The sequence below is a fragment of the Lepidochelys kempii genome, chromosome 1 (genome assembly GCF_965140265.1).
Source record: "Lepidochelys kempii isolate rLepKem1 chromosome 1, rLepKem1.hap2, whole genome shotgun sequence".
Lineage (NCBI taxonomy): Eukaryota > Metazoa > Chordata > Testudines > Cheloniidae > Lepidochelys > Lepidochelys kempii.
The window spans coordinates 135,886,040-135,904,993 of NC_133256.1; the positions used below are offsets into that span (position 1 = coordinate 135,886,040).

Below are 18,954 nucleotides of genomic sequence, written 5' to 3' on the forward strand. Positions count from 1 at the left end.
AACTGAGTAATTTGACTTCATTTTATTTCTATTTATAGTACATAAAAAGGCACCTGTGCCAGCTTCTAGGTACCTTTGACTGCAAACACAGTCATATTAAGTATATAACTGCACAGTTAACCTGGGGACTGACCTAGGCTTTAGCTCAAGACCCCCTACCTCTGATCTGGGTTTGGAGGTGCTTGAAGCCCAGGGTAGCTTCCACGGCTCGGCGGTGGGTTAAAACCCAAGCTCCCCTTTCGTTCGGCCTGGAACCTGACCACTTTGCAGTGAGAATGGAGGCGAAAATCAGTCTAGTGCTCACAGTCCTCCAATGCCTTCCCACAATTCCCCCCAGAGGACAGACAAGTTCTCCTGCAATTTTCCTCCAGGGCAGATTGGAAGAGGCCCTGGGTTTTTTTTGTTGTTTTTTTTTGTCTTCCTCCACAGCATGGGGCACGGGTCACTTGCTGGAGGATTCTCTGCACCTTGAAGTCTTTAAACCATGATTTGAGGACTTCAATAGCTCAGACATAGCTTAGAGGTTTATTGCAGGAGTGGGTGGGTGAGATTCTGTGGCCTGCATTGTGCAGGAGGTCAGACTAGATGATCATAATGGTCCCTTATGACCTTAATGTCTATGAGACACAATTGACTAGGAACGAATCCTATAGTATCTCACCACAAAGAACCTCCAGATACTCATGGGCGAGTGCAGAAACAGTCAGAACGCAGTAACACGGGAGGGATTTGCTGTGGGGCTGGTCACACCTGGGCTAGGTTAACTCGAGTGCTGATTTCTCAGGATTACCGTGCAGTGCAGACATAGCCTAAGGGCTTGTCTACACTACTACTTAAGTCGATGTAACTTACATTGCTCCAGGGTACAAAACACTCCCCCACTCCGAGTAACAAAAGTTGCATCAACTTAAAGGGCTGTCTATACTGAGCTACGTTGGTGGGAGACGCTCTCCCACCGACATAGCTTCCGCCTCTCATTTAGGTGGAGTAATTACGTTGATGGGAGAGCGCTCTCCCATCAACATAGTGTGCCTTCACCAGATGCGCTGCAGCTGCGCCAATGTAGCATGATAGTGAAGACAAGCCCTAAAAGATCCACCTGGCAGCTGCTCCTCACCACCCAACCAGAACATAAGCAAAGATGAAATCCAAATCCTGACAATACCCACAAACACAAGCCCTTAGCGTATCCTTCCAGCCTCAAAAGCCTGGGTACAAAATTTGGTCTTGCAGCGTGCCCTAAGGTTTGGGCTATTTGGGACTGGAGGTGGGAGGTTAAGAAGCAAGATGGTTCCAAAGCTGAGGCAGGTGAAGTCACAAGGCCCCACTCAAGTCCATGCACTGGAAAAACAATTGCCCCTGCATGAAGTACTAAAACCACTAGAATCACATAGCTGCATTTCCCATGGGCCATCCCTCCCTCATTCTGCTGCCTTATACACCAGTCACAACAGGGCCAGCAGTGATAGCTCTGCAGTGCACAGGGAAAGAAGCTATCCCCCAGCACAACCACTGAGTCAGCCAGTGCTTAGGGGCCGCAGAAGGCCTTGCGTGCACCATGGATGAGTACATTACCCAAAAGCCTCATTCTACCAAACACAGATTAAGGCATTTTCAAACAAGAAAAGAATCCTCACTCCTCCTCATTGCCAAAGGGCAATATTCAACAGTTAACTATTTATCATTAACCATGTTTATTACTAGTGCCTAAGGGCCACCAAAGGATGGGGCCCCATATTGCTAGACACTGTACAAACACAGGTACAGGCACAAATTGCTGTCTTGTTTTCATACACAGTTTGAACTGGATGTCTAAACAGATAATCGAGAGCAAGGAATGCAGTTTTGCAGCCATTACTCACTGCAGTAGTAAAAAAAAAAAAAAAAAAAAATTCACAGGGCCCTAAATATTTTCTCGTTTCTTGCTGCTTCTGGATCCCCTTACACAGATTCTAATCATGTTCCTGTGAGTAGTCTCCACCCCACATCCTCAGCCTCCATGGTTCCTCTTCCCAGTACATGATGTTTGTTAACTGCATGGATTCCCCTCTGAAAGATAACCTTGTTTGCATAGGTCTCACCTCACAGCAATTTTCTCTATCAAGTACATTAGCGAGGCTGATACAGTAAATTACGTACAAACATAAGAGGTCTAGTTTTACAGCATTAAATATTATAGCCTGAATTTGGGAGTTGAGGGGCAGTGGATAGAAAAGCTGAACAAACAACTTAGATTAATTTAGATTATATGACAAAAGGCAAACAAAAATGTTTCTTTGCCCTGGCTCAGAGCCTGTGTTCTTTTCCTTCACTATCAACACCCTCCCACCCCAATAGCTATGAGTGACCAGCAAATTGGGGTGTGGATTACCTGAGGTCACCATAGGAAGGTGTGTGTCTCTGATCCTGACAGTATTAAAGCAGTACTGAGGGACAGCTGGCTTTGTACATGGAGGGCCAGATACCTGTGTAATTGCCCACAGTAATTACCTACTGGGGCAATCCAGGGTGGTTGTGTTTGATGAGCACATACATAGCTGAGTCCAGCTAAAGGAAAACAAACACAAGCAACAGAACTAAAGTTCTTTATTCCCCAAGCAGTAGCATAAGACTAATACAAGCCAAGGTTTAGGCAATTCGGCAGAGTCCACCCCAAGGGTATGTCTACAATCCAATTGGTGGTTGCAGCTTGGGTAGACATACCCACACTAGCGTTACCTGCCTGTGCTAGCCTGGCTAAAAGTAGTCGTATAGCTGTCTCGGCACAGATTTCAGCAATGCAAGTACGTACCCAGTAGGTACCTCCGATGACACCCCCGCCATCACTGCTACATTGCTATTTTTAGCCAGGCTAGCACAATTATGTTGTCCCGAGCTGCAATCACACCTTGGATTGCAGAGTAGACATGCTCAGAGTCCCTTGTCAGATGCAGAGTATAGGAGAGAAGCTCCTGTTCGTTTAAGGTGCTTCTTGCAAAGTCTTTATGATAGAAAAATCTCAAGTGCTACCACCAGGGCAACATGCATAAATATAAACCCAGAAATCAGGCTAAACTCTAAACAACTACATAGCCCCACCAGAAACAGAGCTTATACATATACACACCAGACTTTTTAGCCATTACACTGCTATTTCTCATCCTGAAGGGTCCTAAAGTTTTATATCAACTTGGCTATCTGCAGAAATCACCTCCACCACCACCCATGTAAGCACAACAGGGATCCCTATATAAACACAACAGCTGTTCAACAGTGTACAGTAAAGTTGGAGCAAATAGGTAGCAAATAATAATTTATTCAATGAATTTTCGCTCTTTTTCTGTTCACAGAATACCCACAAGCCAATCACATTTTCTTCCCAAACGTATTAATTATTCCAAACTAATCAGTGATTTTTTTCACAAATTCCATTTACTCTCTCCCTTGCTATTCAATAATTGAAATCTGAGCTCTGTGTGCTAGTTGCTATTGGTCATAGAAGACACATTACACTCAAACCTCAGAGTTACAAACACCTAGGGAATGGACGTTGGTCATAACTCTGAAATGTTTGTAACCCTGAACAAAGCGTTATGGTTGTTCTTGCAAAAGTTCACAACTGAACATTGACTTAATACAGCTTTGAAACTTTACTATGCAGAAGAATATTGCTGCTTTCCCTTTATTTTTATTTTTACTTTTAACAAAGTACTGGGGTGGGGGGGGGTTGTTTTTGTTTTTTTGTTTGCCTCTGCTGGTGCCTGATTGTGTACTTCCAGTTCCAAATGAGGTGTGTGGTTGACTGGTCAGCTTGTAACTCTGGTGTTCATAACGCTGAGGTTCTATTGTAGTTTTATTTCTGTTTCCTGATTGGACGTGCATAACACTGATTATCAGGTTTCTGGTGTAAGTGTTTGCAGCAAGGGAATTCAAAATTCACTTTTGATGACTATTTCAAGCATACAAGACCAAAATTTGACTTATACAAGTACATAAATGGTCACAAAGAATGGTGTGAAGATGGCTGAAATTCATAGTTCAGGCTGAATAAATATTCATGCCAATATTTTTGTATCATTCACCCATTCTAGGATATCTAATGCACAGGAACACTATGAAACAGTCTTCAACGGAAAGGGAGGAAGACCTTCATATGAAGGGATCATTTAAACAGCAGAATGCAGTTGCCCAACTCAGAATTTGACCAGCACACAAGGGCCATCGCTACGTAAAAACTGTCATGGAATCTTTAGTAACTATATGTACTCAGCATGGTGGTTTTGAACCAATAGCACAGCTCCTCTAAATACTAGGCTGGGGCACTGGTCCAACACTGACTCAGAGGGAAACAAATGTCATGTACTGAAATCATCAATGCCACCTTCCTGCAGTATGTGTGTTTTCCTTGGAGGACTCCCAACAAAACACTGAGCAGGCTCAGCCCTTCTTAAGAGGTTCAGAATCTTGTCAGATCTCATCGGGACAAAAAGGCCTTATCCCCTAGCTGTCCTTAGCCACCAGTAAAATCTCTTTCCCAGAGTTGGTGGTTGTTTTTTTTAAAATACCACCCTATGCTGTCTGTTCCCCTGAAGCACCAGCAGCAGCTCCCCCTCACTCTCATGCTCACAGAAACTTCCCTCTGTAAACATCCTCTCTTCCTAGGAGAGATTACGCCCACTGTGCTCTAACTGGAGCAGAAGTCTGTACCCAGTTACTGTTTGCCCTAAACAGGTTTGTTGCTTTCAGGGAAGGAGAATCTCAGTTTAAACCAAAAAACAGCTAACTTCATTTAATTAGAACAAAATTCTGACTTCAGTGAAGTCAATAGAAAACATCCTTTGAGTTCAAAGGGACCTAGCTCTGTGCCTTACAGTTCATTGCATAGAAGCTACAGTTTCTCCAGTCAGCAAGATGCAGGTAGCATGAAATCTTCACACTAAACTTTGAAACAATTTTTGTGGCAATTGTGTAATTACTGTTCATCCCAACTGCATAGGGGATTATAAGACTTCACTTTTCACCATTTGGCGCCAAATCCTTCTCAATTTATTAACCTGGCTGGCCTCACTGGCGTCCTTAATTTTCAGTCTACACAGGAGCCCTATCACTAAGGTGTGGGAAAGAATTGTCTTCCCTCTCAGGATTGGTAAGGCATCCAGTAAAAAAAAAAAAAAAGAAAAAAAAATCACATAAAGAAACTGCTACACCAGAACCTCTAATAGCAAGCAGTTCTGTAATTACTTTAATTAGTGTCCAGCTACAGAGAATACTCCCACATCACAACCTCTCCTGAAACACACTCAGATCTGATCACTTGTATTCATCAGCTGATAAAAGCCATAACAATGGCTTTTTTTTTGTTTGATATGAAGAGTGTGTTTGTAATGTGCTGATTTTTAGGCTTTGAAGCTTCTTCAGGTTCGTGAACCAAACCTGACAGTCTCCCCCCAATCAAAACTCCCCTTTTTCCATCCTGTGAACTCAGCTGGCTTTTAGGATATGTCTACACCGCAATGGACATCCTGGTTTAGTGGAACTCGCGGTAGCAGACCCTGGATTTGTTAGGGCTTGAGAGTCCACACACATATATTAAAAAAGAAAAGGAGGACTTGTGGCACCTTAGAGACTAACCAATTTATTTGAGCATAAGCTTTTGTGAGCTACAGCTCACTTCACCCTGGGGTCCGGCAGCGGGGCTCGGGGGGGCACTTTAAAGGGCCCAGGGCTTCCCACAGCGGCCGCAGCCCCTGGCTCTTTAAAGCGCAGCCGGAGCCCTGCCGCCGCTACCTCAGGGGCTCCAGCAGTGGGGCTCCGGGGGGGGGACGCTTTAAAGGACCTGGGGCTGTGGCCGCTGCATGGAGCCCCGGGCCCTTTAAAGTGCCAGCCTGGGGAAGCCGGTGCAGTCCAGCACGGCGTACTGGCTCCTGCCGGTACGCTGGACCGGACCGGCTTACTTTCACCTACGCTCACATGAAACCTAAAGACTCAGAAACCAGAATGCAAAATATAAAGAACCCCAAATATGTTTTTATTATGATTTTCAAGCCTCATGATTTCTGGGGCCTGGGTCATGATTTTTAAAAGCTCAAGATTGGCAATATTACAAAATACATATAAATTACTGATGGTGAAATAATCTAATGTGACAAGTACACAGCAGTGCCGAGAGGATACTAGCTGTTCTGCAGCCTCAGTCTAACACTTGGGAGCCACGGTGAGAGTCTGTGCCTTGTGATGTGGGAGAGGTGAAGCAGAATTGCGTGGATTCCATCCCCCTAAGAAAATGGTGACTTTTTGTCAAAAACTTGGTGGGGGGGAAACAAATTATTTTCAGCCAAAACATTTTGTTTATTCAGTTTTCCAACAAATAAAGATATTATGAGGAAAGCAAACACTTTTCATAAACTTTTGTCAAAAAAAGAATTGTTCCATCAAAATTAGGGCTGTCAAGCAATTAAAAAAATGTAATTGTGATTAATCGCACTGTTAAACAATAGAATACCATTTAAATATTTTTTGCATGTTTTCTACATTTTTAAGTATATTGATTTCAATTACAACACAGAATACAAAGTGTACAGTGCTCACTTTATTTTTTTATTACAAATATTTACACTGAAAAAAACAAAAGAAATTGTATTTTTCAATTCACCTAATACAAGTACTGTAGTGCAATCTTTTTATCATGAAAGTTGAACTTACAAATGTAGAATTAAGTACAAAAATCCTGCATTCAAAAATAAAAATGTAAGAAAAAAAGATTTTAGAGCAGGGGTGGGCAAACTACGGCTTGTGGGCCGGATCCAGCCTGTCAGGGCTTTGGATCTGGCCCGCGGGATTGCCAGCCCTCCGACCCCCCTTTCCCCCAGCGACCACAGGGACGTGGTGCCAGTGGCTATCGGGAGCAGCATGGGGCCAGGGCAGGCAGGGAGCCTGCCTGAGCCCCGCTGTGCACCACTGCCACCCTGGAGCCGCTCAAGATAAGCACACCAAATCCCTCCTGCACCCCAACCCCTTTCCCTGAGCCCCCTGCTGCACCCTGCAGCCCTCCTGCACTCCAATCCCTTGCCCTGAGCCCCTTCCTGCACACCACACCCCGCACTTCCTCCCACACCCCAACCCCAGCCCTACATTCATGGCCGTACATGCAATTTCCACACACAGATGTGGCCCTCAGGCCAAAAAGTTTGCCCACCCCTGCTTTAGAGCCTACAAGTGCAATAAGTCCTACTTCTTGTTCAGCCAATCGCTCAGACAAACAAGTTTGTTTACATTTGCAGAAGATAATGCTGCCCGCTTCTTGTTTACAATGTTACCTGAAAGTGAGAACAGGTGTTTGCATGGCACTGTTGTAGCTGGCATTGCAAGATATTTATATGACAGATGCACTAAAGATTCATATGTCTCTTGATGCCTCAATCACCATTCCAGAGGACATACGTCCAACTGATGACGGGTTCTGCTCGATAACGATCCAAAGCAGTGTGGACTGACACATGTTCATTTTCAGCATCTGACTCAGATGCCACCAGCAGAAGGTTGATTTTTATTTTTGGTGGTTTGGGTTCTGTAACTTCCACAGAGTGTTGCTCTTTTAAGACTTCTGAAAGCATGCTGCACACCTCATCCCTCTCAGATTTTGGAAGGCACTTCAGATGCTTAAACTTTGGGTCGAGTGCTATAGCTATCTTAAGAAATTTCACATTGGTATCTTTTGTGTTTTGTCAAAATTGCAGTGAAAGTGTTCTTAAAACGAACAACATATGCTGAGTCATCATCTGAGACTGCTATAAAATGAAATATATGGCAGAATGTGGGTAATATAAAACAGGAGACATACAATTCTCCCCCAAGGAGTTCAGTCATAAATGTTATTAACATTTTTTTAAACAAGCGTAATCAGCATGGAATCATGTCCTCTGGAATGATGGCCGAAGCATGAAGAGGCATATATATCTTTAGCGCATCTGGTATGTAAATATCTTGCGACGCCAGCTACAACAGTGCCATGCGAACACCTGTTCTCACTTTCAGGTGACATTGTAATTAAGAAGCAGGCAGCAGTATCTCCTGTAAATGTAAACAAACTGGTTTCCCTTAGCAATTAGCAGAACAAGAAGTAGGACTGGGTGGACTTGTAGGCTCTAAAGTTTTACATTGTTTTGTTTTTGAGTGCAGTTATGTAACAAAAAAACTACATTTGTAAGTTGCACTTTCATTATAAAGAGCTTGCACTACTGTACTTGTATGAGATGAATTGACGAATATTATTTCTTTTGTTTATAATTTTTACAGTGCAAATATTTGTAATAAAAATAATATAAAGTGAGCACTGTATACTTTGTATTCTGTGTTGTAATTGAAATTGATGTATTTGAAAATGTAGAAAAACACCCAAAAATATGTAATACATTTCAATTGGTATTCTATTGTTTAACAGTGCGATTAATTTTTTTAATCAGTTCATTTTTTTAGTTAATTGCAGTTAACTCATGCGATTAATCAACAGCCCTAATCAAAATATTCTGATGGAAAAATTTTGGCCAGCCCATACTTATGACATGCACACAAACACAATGGAACAAACCTCAACATACTGCAAGCAAATACACATCCACTGAGGTCAATGGAGCCAGCTTTGCCAAGTGTCACTCACCTCCCCCTGGGTCTTGACCCACATGTATTCCCACAGCTCAACCTGTGAGTCACACCACACAGCAGAGCTTCCCAAACAGGAACCTTTGGGCTGTGGTGGATCCTCTACATCACCAGAGGCTGCTGTGGTACCTCCTGAGCCAGGCAGCCTCTCTGTCTCCCCTCTGGTTGCTGCTTTCTAGTCCCCCTGCCAGTTAGCAGTCTGCCTGCATGGAGGCCAGTGTGGAGGGAAGGAGGTGGTGGTGATGGTGGTTGCAGCTGTGGAGGGGCTGATGGGCAGAAGGGAGGCCACAGAAGCTAATGAGGTGACAGTGTCTAATAAAGGGGCAGGGTGGGGGGGAAAGGACCAAGTTTGACTGGCTGAGTAGGGGAGACTAATGGGAAGCAAACTGGGGGAAGTTCCTGCAACAGAGAGAAGCAATTCAGGCCAGGAACTATCTATATTCTATGTAAGGAAACAAGAAAAGTACACTGTTCGAAATCAAATAATAATGAGGTATTTGTGGCCCCAATGCTTGATAAATGGTCTCTTTACCAGTCTACAGTGCAGCCTGGGTTTCAACTTACATTAGACTCCATAATCCATTCTGAAAACAGTTTGTGAATCCTGCCTCCACAACATCCATACTGCTGAAGTACATGTCTTATGGTATATTGAATAGTAACAAAAATAATTCCCACCACATCATACATTTACTTGGCATTTTCCATACAGTTTGAGACATTTCCTACCCTCAAACGATTATACTCTGAGTGTAATGATGAGTATACAGGCCTTTAATGAGGAGAATCCTCCTGGGGAAGTACCACCCATTCCCAGGTTTGCCTAGAAGAACATCTGTATGTCAAGGCAGGAAGGTGGCGTGACTGAGGAGAAGGAAGTGGTCTTGGGAAATTGACATAAGGTGATGCAAGACTGCCCGATCTACTGACCTACAGCTGAGGTCCCAAGGCCAAAGCTCCATGAACATGGTCAGCTGGAACTAGAGTGACCAGATGTCCCGATTTTAGAGGGACAATCCTGATATTTGGGGCTTTCTTTTAATATGGGCTCCTATTACCCCACCCCCATCCTGATTTTTCACAGTGGCTCTCTGGTCACCCTAGCTGAAACTCACCTCTCATTCAGTGGTGGGAGACAATACTGATTCTTGGTAGCCTTTGGGCTTTGTCTCACTGATACCCAGGAGAGCAGGGCAGAATGGGAACTGTAATCTATGTGACACAGTTGTAGTCCTAGCTTCTGACAAGGCATGGTGGGAAGTATTTTTACACACACATGCATACTTCTTTCCTAAAAAAAAAAAAATACCAGGAAAGACCTAAGTTCGACAGACTGTAGTGTATTGTGATACTCTCTCTTTAAAGTTAGTCATGTGCAATCGCTAGAGCACTCCCATTGTGAGGGGTCTCTGACACATGAGGTAGACTGTAAACGGTGCACCACCACCCACAGTGCTGCCTACTGGTCAGGAAGGGGGTGGCAGGTCACCTTCCCATTTGAATTCAGGCCAACAGTGCCCCCACTCCAGGGGCTTCCTGTCCTCCACAGGGGTAGTAGGGACTGGGACTTCAAATAATCAAGGCCCATTCCAGCAGGCCTCTCTCAAGGCCCCTGGTGTTGTGTTATCTTCTGAGAGGGGATAGAAGAACCTGGGCTCACCCTCTCCACTAAGCTCAAATCCAGAGCCCAACAGTGGGGAGCTTATTCAGCCCCTTGGGGTGCTAAACCACCACCCTTCCTGGACCACTTCCTACCCCTGTCCCTGTTAGTTGCACCAGAGTAAGTCACTTCTCTCCAGTCTCGGACTGCAGGCTCAGTCACTCATCTCTCCTTCAAAGGGTCTTCACTGGTCCATGAAGTGAGGCCTCAGGCAAGGAGTTCCTGTGCAGTACTTTTCCCCCTCAGAGTTCAGGGCAGCTGTCTGTTCCCTTCCACTGCCTGCACCTTCTGAGCTGCTCTGCTCCTCTTTTTAAAGCCCTGTTTAGGTACTCTCCAGGTGTGGCTGGATGGGGCCAGCTGGGCCCAGAGCTGTCCCTTAACCCCTTGCTCACCAGTGTGGGATTTATAAACCTCATCACACAGACACACACACACACTGAGTCAGGTTCTGCATGTTCAAAGCCTGTAGGAGTCATCTTGGTACATATTGCATAAAGAGAGTTGTGGTTCAAACTGTACATCCCTGGTCTCATGCTAGGTTTCTGAAGTACTGAGGCTCAGCCCACTCACAGGTAGGGTGACCAGATAGCAAGTGTGAAAAATCAGGACAGGGGGTGTAGAGTAATAGGCACCTATATAAGAAAAGCCCTGGATATCAGGATTGTCCCTATAAAATCAGGGCATCTGGTCACTCTCCTCACAGGGAAGTCAGTCTTGGCTGCCTGACCATGCTACAAAATGCAACATTGTCAGAGAAGTTTCTGGAATAGGTACTGGAAGGAGTAGGCACTGGAAGGAGTAGACAAGTAAACCAAGGGGCCTAAATTTTCAGTGTCCAATTACAGACTTCTTAAACACAAGTGAAAAACACTAACTCCATGAAAAGCAGGTCCCTGTAAAGCATCTCTAGCTAGGGGCATAAAAACATCATTACTTGCCTTTGAAAGTGTAGCTACTTTCTGCATTAAACGCTTCATTAATGGCAGCTGAGCAGCCAGTTCCTTAAACACTATGGAGGAAATTAGACATTCCTACCAATGTCTGCCAGCTCTGAACAGATGGAACAAAGTAGAATCCATTTATATGAAGCAAGAAAGAGAATTTGCATCGGTATCAGAGCGGAATTTCTTGCCCTGTCTAAATGGACTCCAGTTATTCACCTGCTAGGTATTATTCCGTTGGGAACAAACTGATATATTACTTACTGGGATTTTTTATAGAAAACTTTCCATTGAATGACTTGCCAAACCCTTGATGCAAAAATATGATTGACATATCAGGCATTAACCAGGTGCAATTATTTGAGACCCCATATTAAGTGTATTGTCAGTTCTGAATCTGTAATGATGTTAAGAATTGCAGTAACAAATCAGAATGATCTCACTCACTAATTAGGAGACAGTCTGGGTATTTGGGGTTGATTATTCTGTGACAGGTATTCACTGATGAAAGGCACAAAGCTTCGGAGAAAAACTTAAGACAGTGTATCTTTATACACATCTCAGGCTGCAGACAACAGGAGACTAACCTTTAGAAACTGCTAAAAACAGACATCTCTGCAGAATAATGAGATACAAATAGAAAGCAAAGAAATATGCCTGCTGGGCCAGTGACCTGAAAAATATTCCATCTTACATTGAGTAAGACTGAGAGATCATGAAAACGTACCGTAGCTCCTCTGATTTTATAGTGTTTTAGGGTGATCTTCATGCAGTAGCAACTGATTCATGAAGATCAGTCTGAATATTAGGTACATTCTATTACAACTAAATTGGAACACTCGTGCCCCAAACATAGCAACTGATCATTCTTTTTTCATTAAAGTTTTGGATGTTTTCATCACTGCATCTTCTCCATCTTCTGTTCCAAGACCTGATCTCAACCAATATTATAATATTCACAATAATTTATATAGTACTCCAGTCCCAGTTGCTGTAACCTGATAGTACCTTCATATATTAATCCTTCGAACATGAGGAAAAATTAACTGCTATCATGATACTCTGGTGCTAATAACTGCTCTAACAGAAAGCTTCTGATTTACACTGAGAGGAGAACAAGGTGCAAGGTTACTGTTTGAGTCAGCTTGCTTAACTGCTCAGTCAGACTAAATTGAAGTGAGCCTTTAGTGTACAATTAATACAGAAACTGTAACTAAGTGCAATTTTCAATACTCCAGCCCATTAGTAAACTAATTTGCAGCAGGTTAAGTGACAGTTAATAAAGAGAGGCCCATGGCTGACACAGCAGCAGCATTGCAGGTCACAACTGAGCAAGGTGACTTGGCAGAGCAGCGTACAGAAGCTTGGACACTGACAACCTTTGTTATACTCAGGCCAGAGTTATTAAGTCCTTTGAACACTGAATTCACTCAATTTTTTTTAAATGGCTGTCTCACAGATTTCTCTGGCCTGTTTTGTTCATAAGAACACTTCTCTCAGAGGATTGCTTCTCTCTTAGACCTTCTGGTGACCCAAACCTGTAGAACATAATTCCTCAGACTGGGGTGATAGATGAGAGAATCTACTTTTCTGAGCACCTTTGCATCGTGGATGGCACTCCCCCCAGCTGCAGTGAAGGAAAAATGCAGAGGCTGACTAAAAATGTGATTCTATAGAAATTTCACTGATAAATATTTCATCAATGAAAATCTCCATGTACACCAAACCTTACCGAGTGTTAGCACACGGACATGTTATTCATACTAGTTTAAAATGGTAGCAAAAATCCTCTCTGCCTCCCTGAATTTTATTATAATTACTGAATTTCTAAGTAACATTTCCTTCCCCTCCCCAAATCATTCTGGATGTCATTCATTTAAGAAATTTTCAATTGCTAAATTATAATATTAATATAATTTCCTTCCCTCCCACCACCAAGTTTGATTCATGAATTTCTACAAGGGCTGAGAAGTTTAAGGATAAAGGAGTTTTCCAGAAATAAAAATAAAAACCAGACAAACAGTTCTTTGTGGAATAAACTCTATTAGATATTACACATCTATTGCAGAACATTTTAAAAAATTCACAATGAGGAGCAACAGGTTTGTGCAAAGAAAAAAACCCCCTATTTTCAGAAGAAAAAACCACAAAGACATCATAAACTGTTAGCCGGATAGATGGGTCAGTTGCCTTTTCAGACGGTCACCTAAAAGTTTGCTTATAAATTAATTTTATTATGAGGCTTTGCAATCTTGGCATGCTGCCACATGGTGATGCAGCATCGCACCATAGATATTGGGAGTCTTTCAACGGCCCTGTCAGATACCGGACTGCCCATTGAAAACTGGGATAACACAGCTTCTGTGGTGGATGGACCAGATTCATCCACCGTGGTACACATAGGTGAAAATTATTCCTCTCCATGGCAGCTGATCCCTCTGTGCCCCAACAAGATTCTCCCCAGTGGAGGCCAGTAGTGACACTCTCCCTTAGGATTTGTACTGGTGGGGAACGGCAGTAATTGTGGCAGTGGCTCCATAAAAGCATTTCCAGTGGCCGCTGTGAAGGTGATGTACTGAGTCAGCATGTGCCCTAGATGTCTAGGCCATGCTTGCTTTTGGGCAATCACCATCCATTTTCTGGAGTATGCTAGCAATTTACACAGAGGAAGGATATGGAGAAGGAGGAGAAGACAGAGGGACTTTCCCCTTCCCATACCCTTCCACGGTAGACTTTTTTGCAGCCAGGCCCTGTACTTTGTTTTTTCACAGTGGAAGCCAGTGTAAATCCCAGGTGAATCCAATCCTATATGAACATTCAGAAAGAAAGAACCATATAATGGTGAACAGTTGAATAAACAGATATCAACTTAATTTTACATGAACAGGAAGACTAGTCAACCTGAGAAGGGAATACTGATCACTGCGTATGAATCCAACATGTAATATATACTGCCATATTTACGCGTGGAATGTCTTCCAAGGAAATACCTGACAGCCTCTCAATTATACCCACACATTTCAGGAGTATACCAGTTTTTCCCTTTTAAACAAACATTCATATAGCGAGTTTTACTTCCTGATCCAGAAAAAGATCATGTTTGCCACTGACAAGCCAATCAGAAAGCAGGAATTTGTATATTTGAATTAAGTAGCTCAGAGGTAAGCAAGTTTTCCTTGTACTCACTCATAGGCAACTGGGGCACACTTATTTGCATATGAGATCTGATTTGTTAACATAGTAGCAGATGTCAATATTGTTCATCTCCGAGAAAACAAATAAACAATAGAAACTGGCTAATTTACCACATAACTATTTTTAATAGGTGGGCGCAAGATGTGGGAAGTAATATCTTTTATTGGACCAACTTCAACTGAAGACAAGTTCTGTGTATAAACTTAACAGCCTGTCTCTCCCACCAACAGATGTTGGTCTAATAAAAGATATGACCTCACCCACTTTGTGCCCCCCCCCAAAAATTATCAGATCGTTATATGGAAAATGAAGAACTTTCACAATCCCACTTCACGTTACAAACCATAAGGCAAATACTAACTGCCTGTGATTAGAAGGAAACTTTCCCTAGGGGCAAGAGATTACATAATTGTCCATTATGGGATTTGTTGCACCTTTCCCTGAAGCAGCTGGTGTTGGCCACTGTCGGAAAAAAGGATATCAGACTAGATGGACCACTAGATGTTACGGCACAGCAATTCCTATGTTCCTGTGAAAAAGACGATTCACCCAAAAAGCTGATTTGGGTAGATGATATAAAGGATATTGGAGAGAGAGAAAATGAGTCACCTCCTGCCATGTCATAAACAATACTTCTGTAAATTGTCACAAAGCAAAATACAGTCAACAAAAAACACTTGTGGCATTTTTAGGCGAGGTAATGGGCTTAGAGCAAAAAAAAATTGGACAACATATCAAGTGAACTTCTAATACAATTTCAAGACACTGTAACTTTAAATCTTGTTTTCTGATTTTTTTAAATCAAACTTCTCAAAAACCTCTACCCAGAAATAAGATGTGCCATGTGAAATTTCTGGAAGAACAGTGTTTTGGAGGAAAGTTGAGATGAGGGTGGAAACCTGAGCTGATGATGGGAAGCTAGGTTCAACTATAATTATGAAGCAGCTTCTACAACTCCAGAATACAGACCTTCTAGAGTTGCTGCATGGGATTTGCGTTCCTTTAAGGCAGGGATCGGCAACCTCTGGCACGCGGCCTGTCATGGAAATCCACTGGCGGGCCGGGACATGGTTTGTTTACCTGCAGCGTCCGCAGGTTCAGCCATTCGCAGCTCCTGCTTGCCACGGTTCACTGTTCCAGGCTAATGGGGACTGCAGGGAGCGGCAGCCAGCACATCCCTCGGCCCGTGCCGCTTCCATTGGCCTGGAACGGCGAACCGCAGCCAGTGGGAGCTGCAATTCAGCCAAACCTGAGGACACTGCAGGGAAACAAACCGCCCCAGCCCGCCAGCAGATTTCCCTGACAGTCCGCATGTCAAAGGTTGCCGATCCCTGCTTTAAAGAATATAAATTCTTCTAAATTTAAAATTCCATGTAAATTACATATTGTATTAATTGTTGCGAGTATAAGGAAAACAACTGTATAATATACACTCTGGAGCAGATCCTCAGCTCAGGTAGATTGTCTTAGTTCACCTGATTTCAATGGACATTTTATATCAGCTGATTGTCTGCCTCTCTGTTTAGATACCAGATGTCACCTAGACACTATGACTGATGCTCTAAAATATGGCAGATTAGATAAAGATAAGGATAATGACACTGAGTGCCAGAAAATGAACACAATCTTTTCAGGTTTTGGTAGGTTCCTGAGATTTTGAGGATACAAAGCTCCAAATGTTAATCCAACTCTCAGAATGCTCTGGCATACGTCCTGTACCATATGAGGAAATGCTTATATTCAATGAAAACTTTGCTTCCCCTTTAGAATGGTTCTTGCTGTTAATGGCAATGGAAAGAATATCCAACCTACAGGCTATTTTCAGAGGCAGGAAAATGCATTTAACTTCAGTTGTGACATCACTGGTCTGTTCTGCTTGATCCCTGAGGGAAATAGTGATACCTAACACTTTTCATCTTCCAGATGCTGAACTGTCATAACAATGTGAGGGAGAACAATTTCTCCCATTTTACTGATAGCAAAACTGTAGCTGAAAGGTTAAGTGACTAGCCCAAAGCCAGGGACATTGTTGCTGTCATAGCAAGGGTTAGAGCTCAGAAGTTCCTGGCTTTCAGTCCTACATTCACATTAGACCATGCCTATTTCTCAAGTTATTTCTTTTTATCTTCCGTCGGGGCTTATATTGAAAACCGTTCATTCACAGGTCGAAAATGTATTTGTTCCTCAAACCCTTAAGAGGTCAGGATAACAATATGAAGCTGGAATCCTTTTCAGCTTTGTTGAATCTAAATGAGCCATCACTACCCCCCTGCTTATGGCAAAACTGTACCAAAAGCCTGGGACTGAAGAAACCACTCCTTCCATTAACCAACCAACCTCTGGAAAAAACAAAACAAACCTTGAACTATACCATCATGCTATTAATCCCAGGATCTCCACTTGCTATATTCTAATAGCTCTGGCTCTTTATGACCTTCTGTTCACTCTACTAGTTCATAGGTTTTTCAACTAATAATGGAAAGGCTAAAGCCATAATAAAGTTTCAGAGTCCTTTCACAAAGCCAAATAGTGTGGGAATGAGAGAAGGAAGGAACCTACCACCCCACCCCACCCCCGCCCAATGTTTCCACAGACACTGTCAACAAGGGGCTCCATTCCCCTTTGATATTTTCATTTGAGGATTTATTTCATGAAATCCCAAAAGTTCAGGACTCGTGCAGACTTTTTGCTGTACTTGAAAGGAAAGAGAGGAGAAAATGAGTTATTTCTTTTGGCTTAATTTAAACTTCTCTAGCATCAGACTTCTATACAGTAGTTGACTTCATTAAATCATACTTAAGGTGGCTTGTATACTACACGTACATATACCTGCACAATCTGCTGTTTGTGCATAACTCCCACCCCCACCCCCCATCCACCCACCACACATGCCCCTGCACAATCGGCTGTTTGGGTGTATACCCACACACAGCGATACAATCTGCTGTTTGCATATTTCAGCCTCTTATCTAACATCAGTGGATTCAACACTAAAGTGTGAGGATATCATTTCCATGGTAACGTGCACTGTGCTACAAAGCAGTTTCCAGTGGCTTCAACATATAGAGTATTGTGTCAGGGAGTATTGTTATGTCAGCAGCTAAGTAGTTTGGTACCTATAATAAGCAGTAAATGGTGTCTTTGTCTTTCACCTTGGTTTAATATCTTTGTAGTAAACAGCCATTTTGTTCCTCTCTTGGCAATCATCTTATAGACAATCATAGAGCTATCGATATAAGAGGAACTTCTCAAGTGGCTCAGGAAGATTCAGCTTGTGGACTACATAAAGACATGAGCGACCCAGACACTTCCTGATGCACAGCCGACACAGCTGGGACAGGCTGGCAGGACCTGGAAAAGAGGGAAAAACAAACAAACAAAACCCGTAAACATGAATTTAAAAACTAAGAATAGAATACAAGCGAAGCTTTAAAACAGTTCAAACCCATTGGCCTGCTAAACCCAGGGTTGTGAGTTCAATCCTTGAAGGAGCCATTTAGGAATCTGGGCCAAAAATTGGGGATTGGTCCTGCTTTGAGCAGGGGGTTGGACTAGATGATCTCCTGAGGTCCCTTCCAACCCTGATATTCTATGATTTAAGAATTTTGGGGAAATCCTTCACTATGATGTCTGTGCAAATTTACATTTTCCCTTCTATTGTTTTTTGTTTGTTTGTTTGCTATACATTTCAAGGGTCCTTCTCAAAGTTGAAATACTAATAGTATGGTGCCTGCTAGGTAGGTACATAAGAACATAAGAATGGCCATACTCGGTCAGAACAAAGGTCCATCCAGCCCAGTATCCTGTCTGCCGACAGTGGCCAATGCCAGGTGCCCCAGAGGGAGTGAACCTAACAGGTGATGATCAAGTGGTCTCTCTCCTGCCATCCATCTCCACCCTCTGACAAACAGAGGCTAGGGACACCATTCCTTACCCATCCTGGCTAATAGCCGTTAATGGACTTAACCTCCATGAATTTATCCAGTTCTCCAGTAGGTTAGCAGTTTGAATACATGACTAAAAATTAGAGCACATAATACATTTTAGCACTGTGGGGAGTTGGGGAACATATGGGTCCCATTCACATAGGATGAAGAAAAGGTGAGCCAAGTACACTTCTGACTTTGGAAATAAAAAGCAAAAGAGCAGCATTTATAGTGACACAGTCAGCCTGTTAAGGATCCAGAATGTGCCTGACATGAAGAAATGTTAATCCCATGCAGCATTCATCTAAGGTGATCTTCAAGAGACATACTTAAAAATATAATAGTAGAAATGATAGCAACCTGTATAGTTAAGGAGCCAGATGCTCAGTTGTTGTAAATCAGCATAGGTTTATTGATTGCAATGGTACTATGTCAATATATACCAGCTGAGGATCTGATCCAAGGCTGGAATGCAACGCTCCGTATAAACTCTTTGAAGTTGCTCATAACTTTCTCAAATAAATTCCCTGTAGGAGGAAGTTTTCTAAGCTGTGTGATCATCCAGGGACTTCAATTTGAGTGACATATGCTGGAG

The 18,954-nt window shown here is 42.9% G+C and overlaps 1 protein-coding gene across 2 annotated transcripts in view; it reads right to left on the bottom strand.

The window, feature by feature from the left end:
* Positions 1 to 17,659: 17,659 nt before the first annotated feature.
* Positions 17,660 to 18,954, bottom strand: part of ASB11 (ankyrin repeat and SOCS box containing 11) — a 38,500-nt gene continuing 37,205 nt past the window's right edge. For both annotated transcript variants that reach the window (XM_073355563.1, XM_073355554.1), the window contains exon 7: positions 17,660 to 17,784. In XM_073355563.1, the coding sequence (XP_073211664.1) occupies positions 17,660 to 17,784 (125 nt within the window). The remainder of the gene's footprint in view (positions 17,785 to 18,954) is intronic.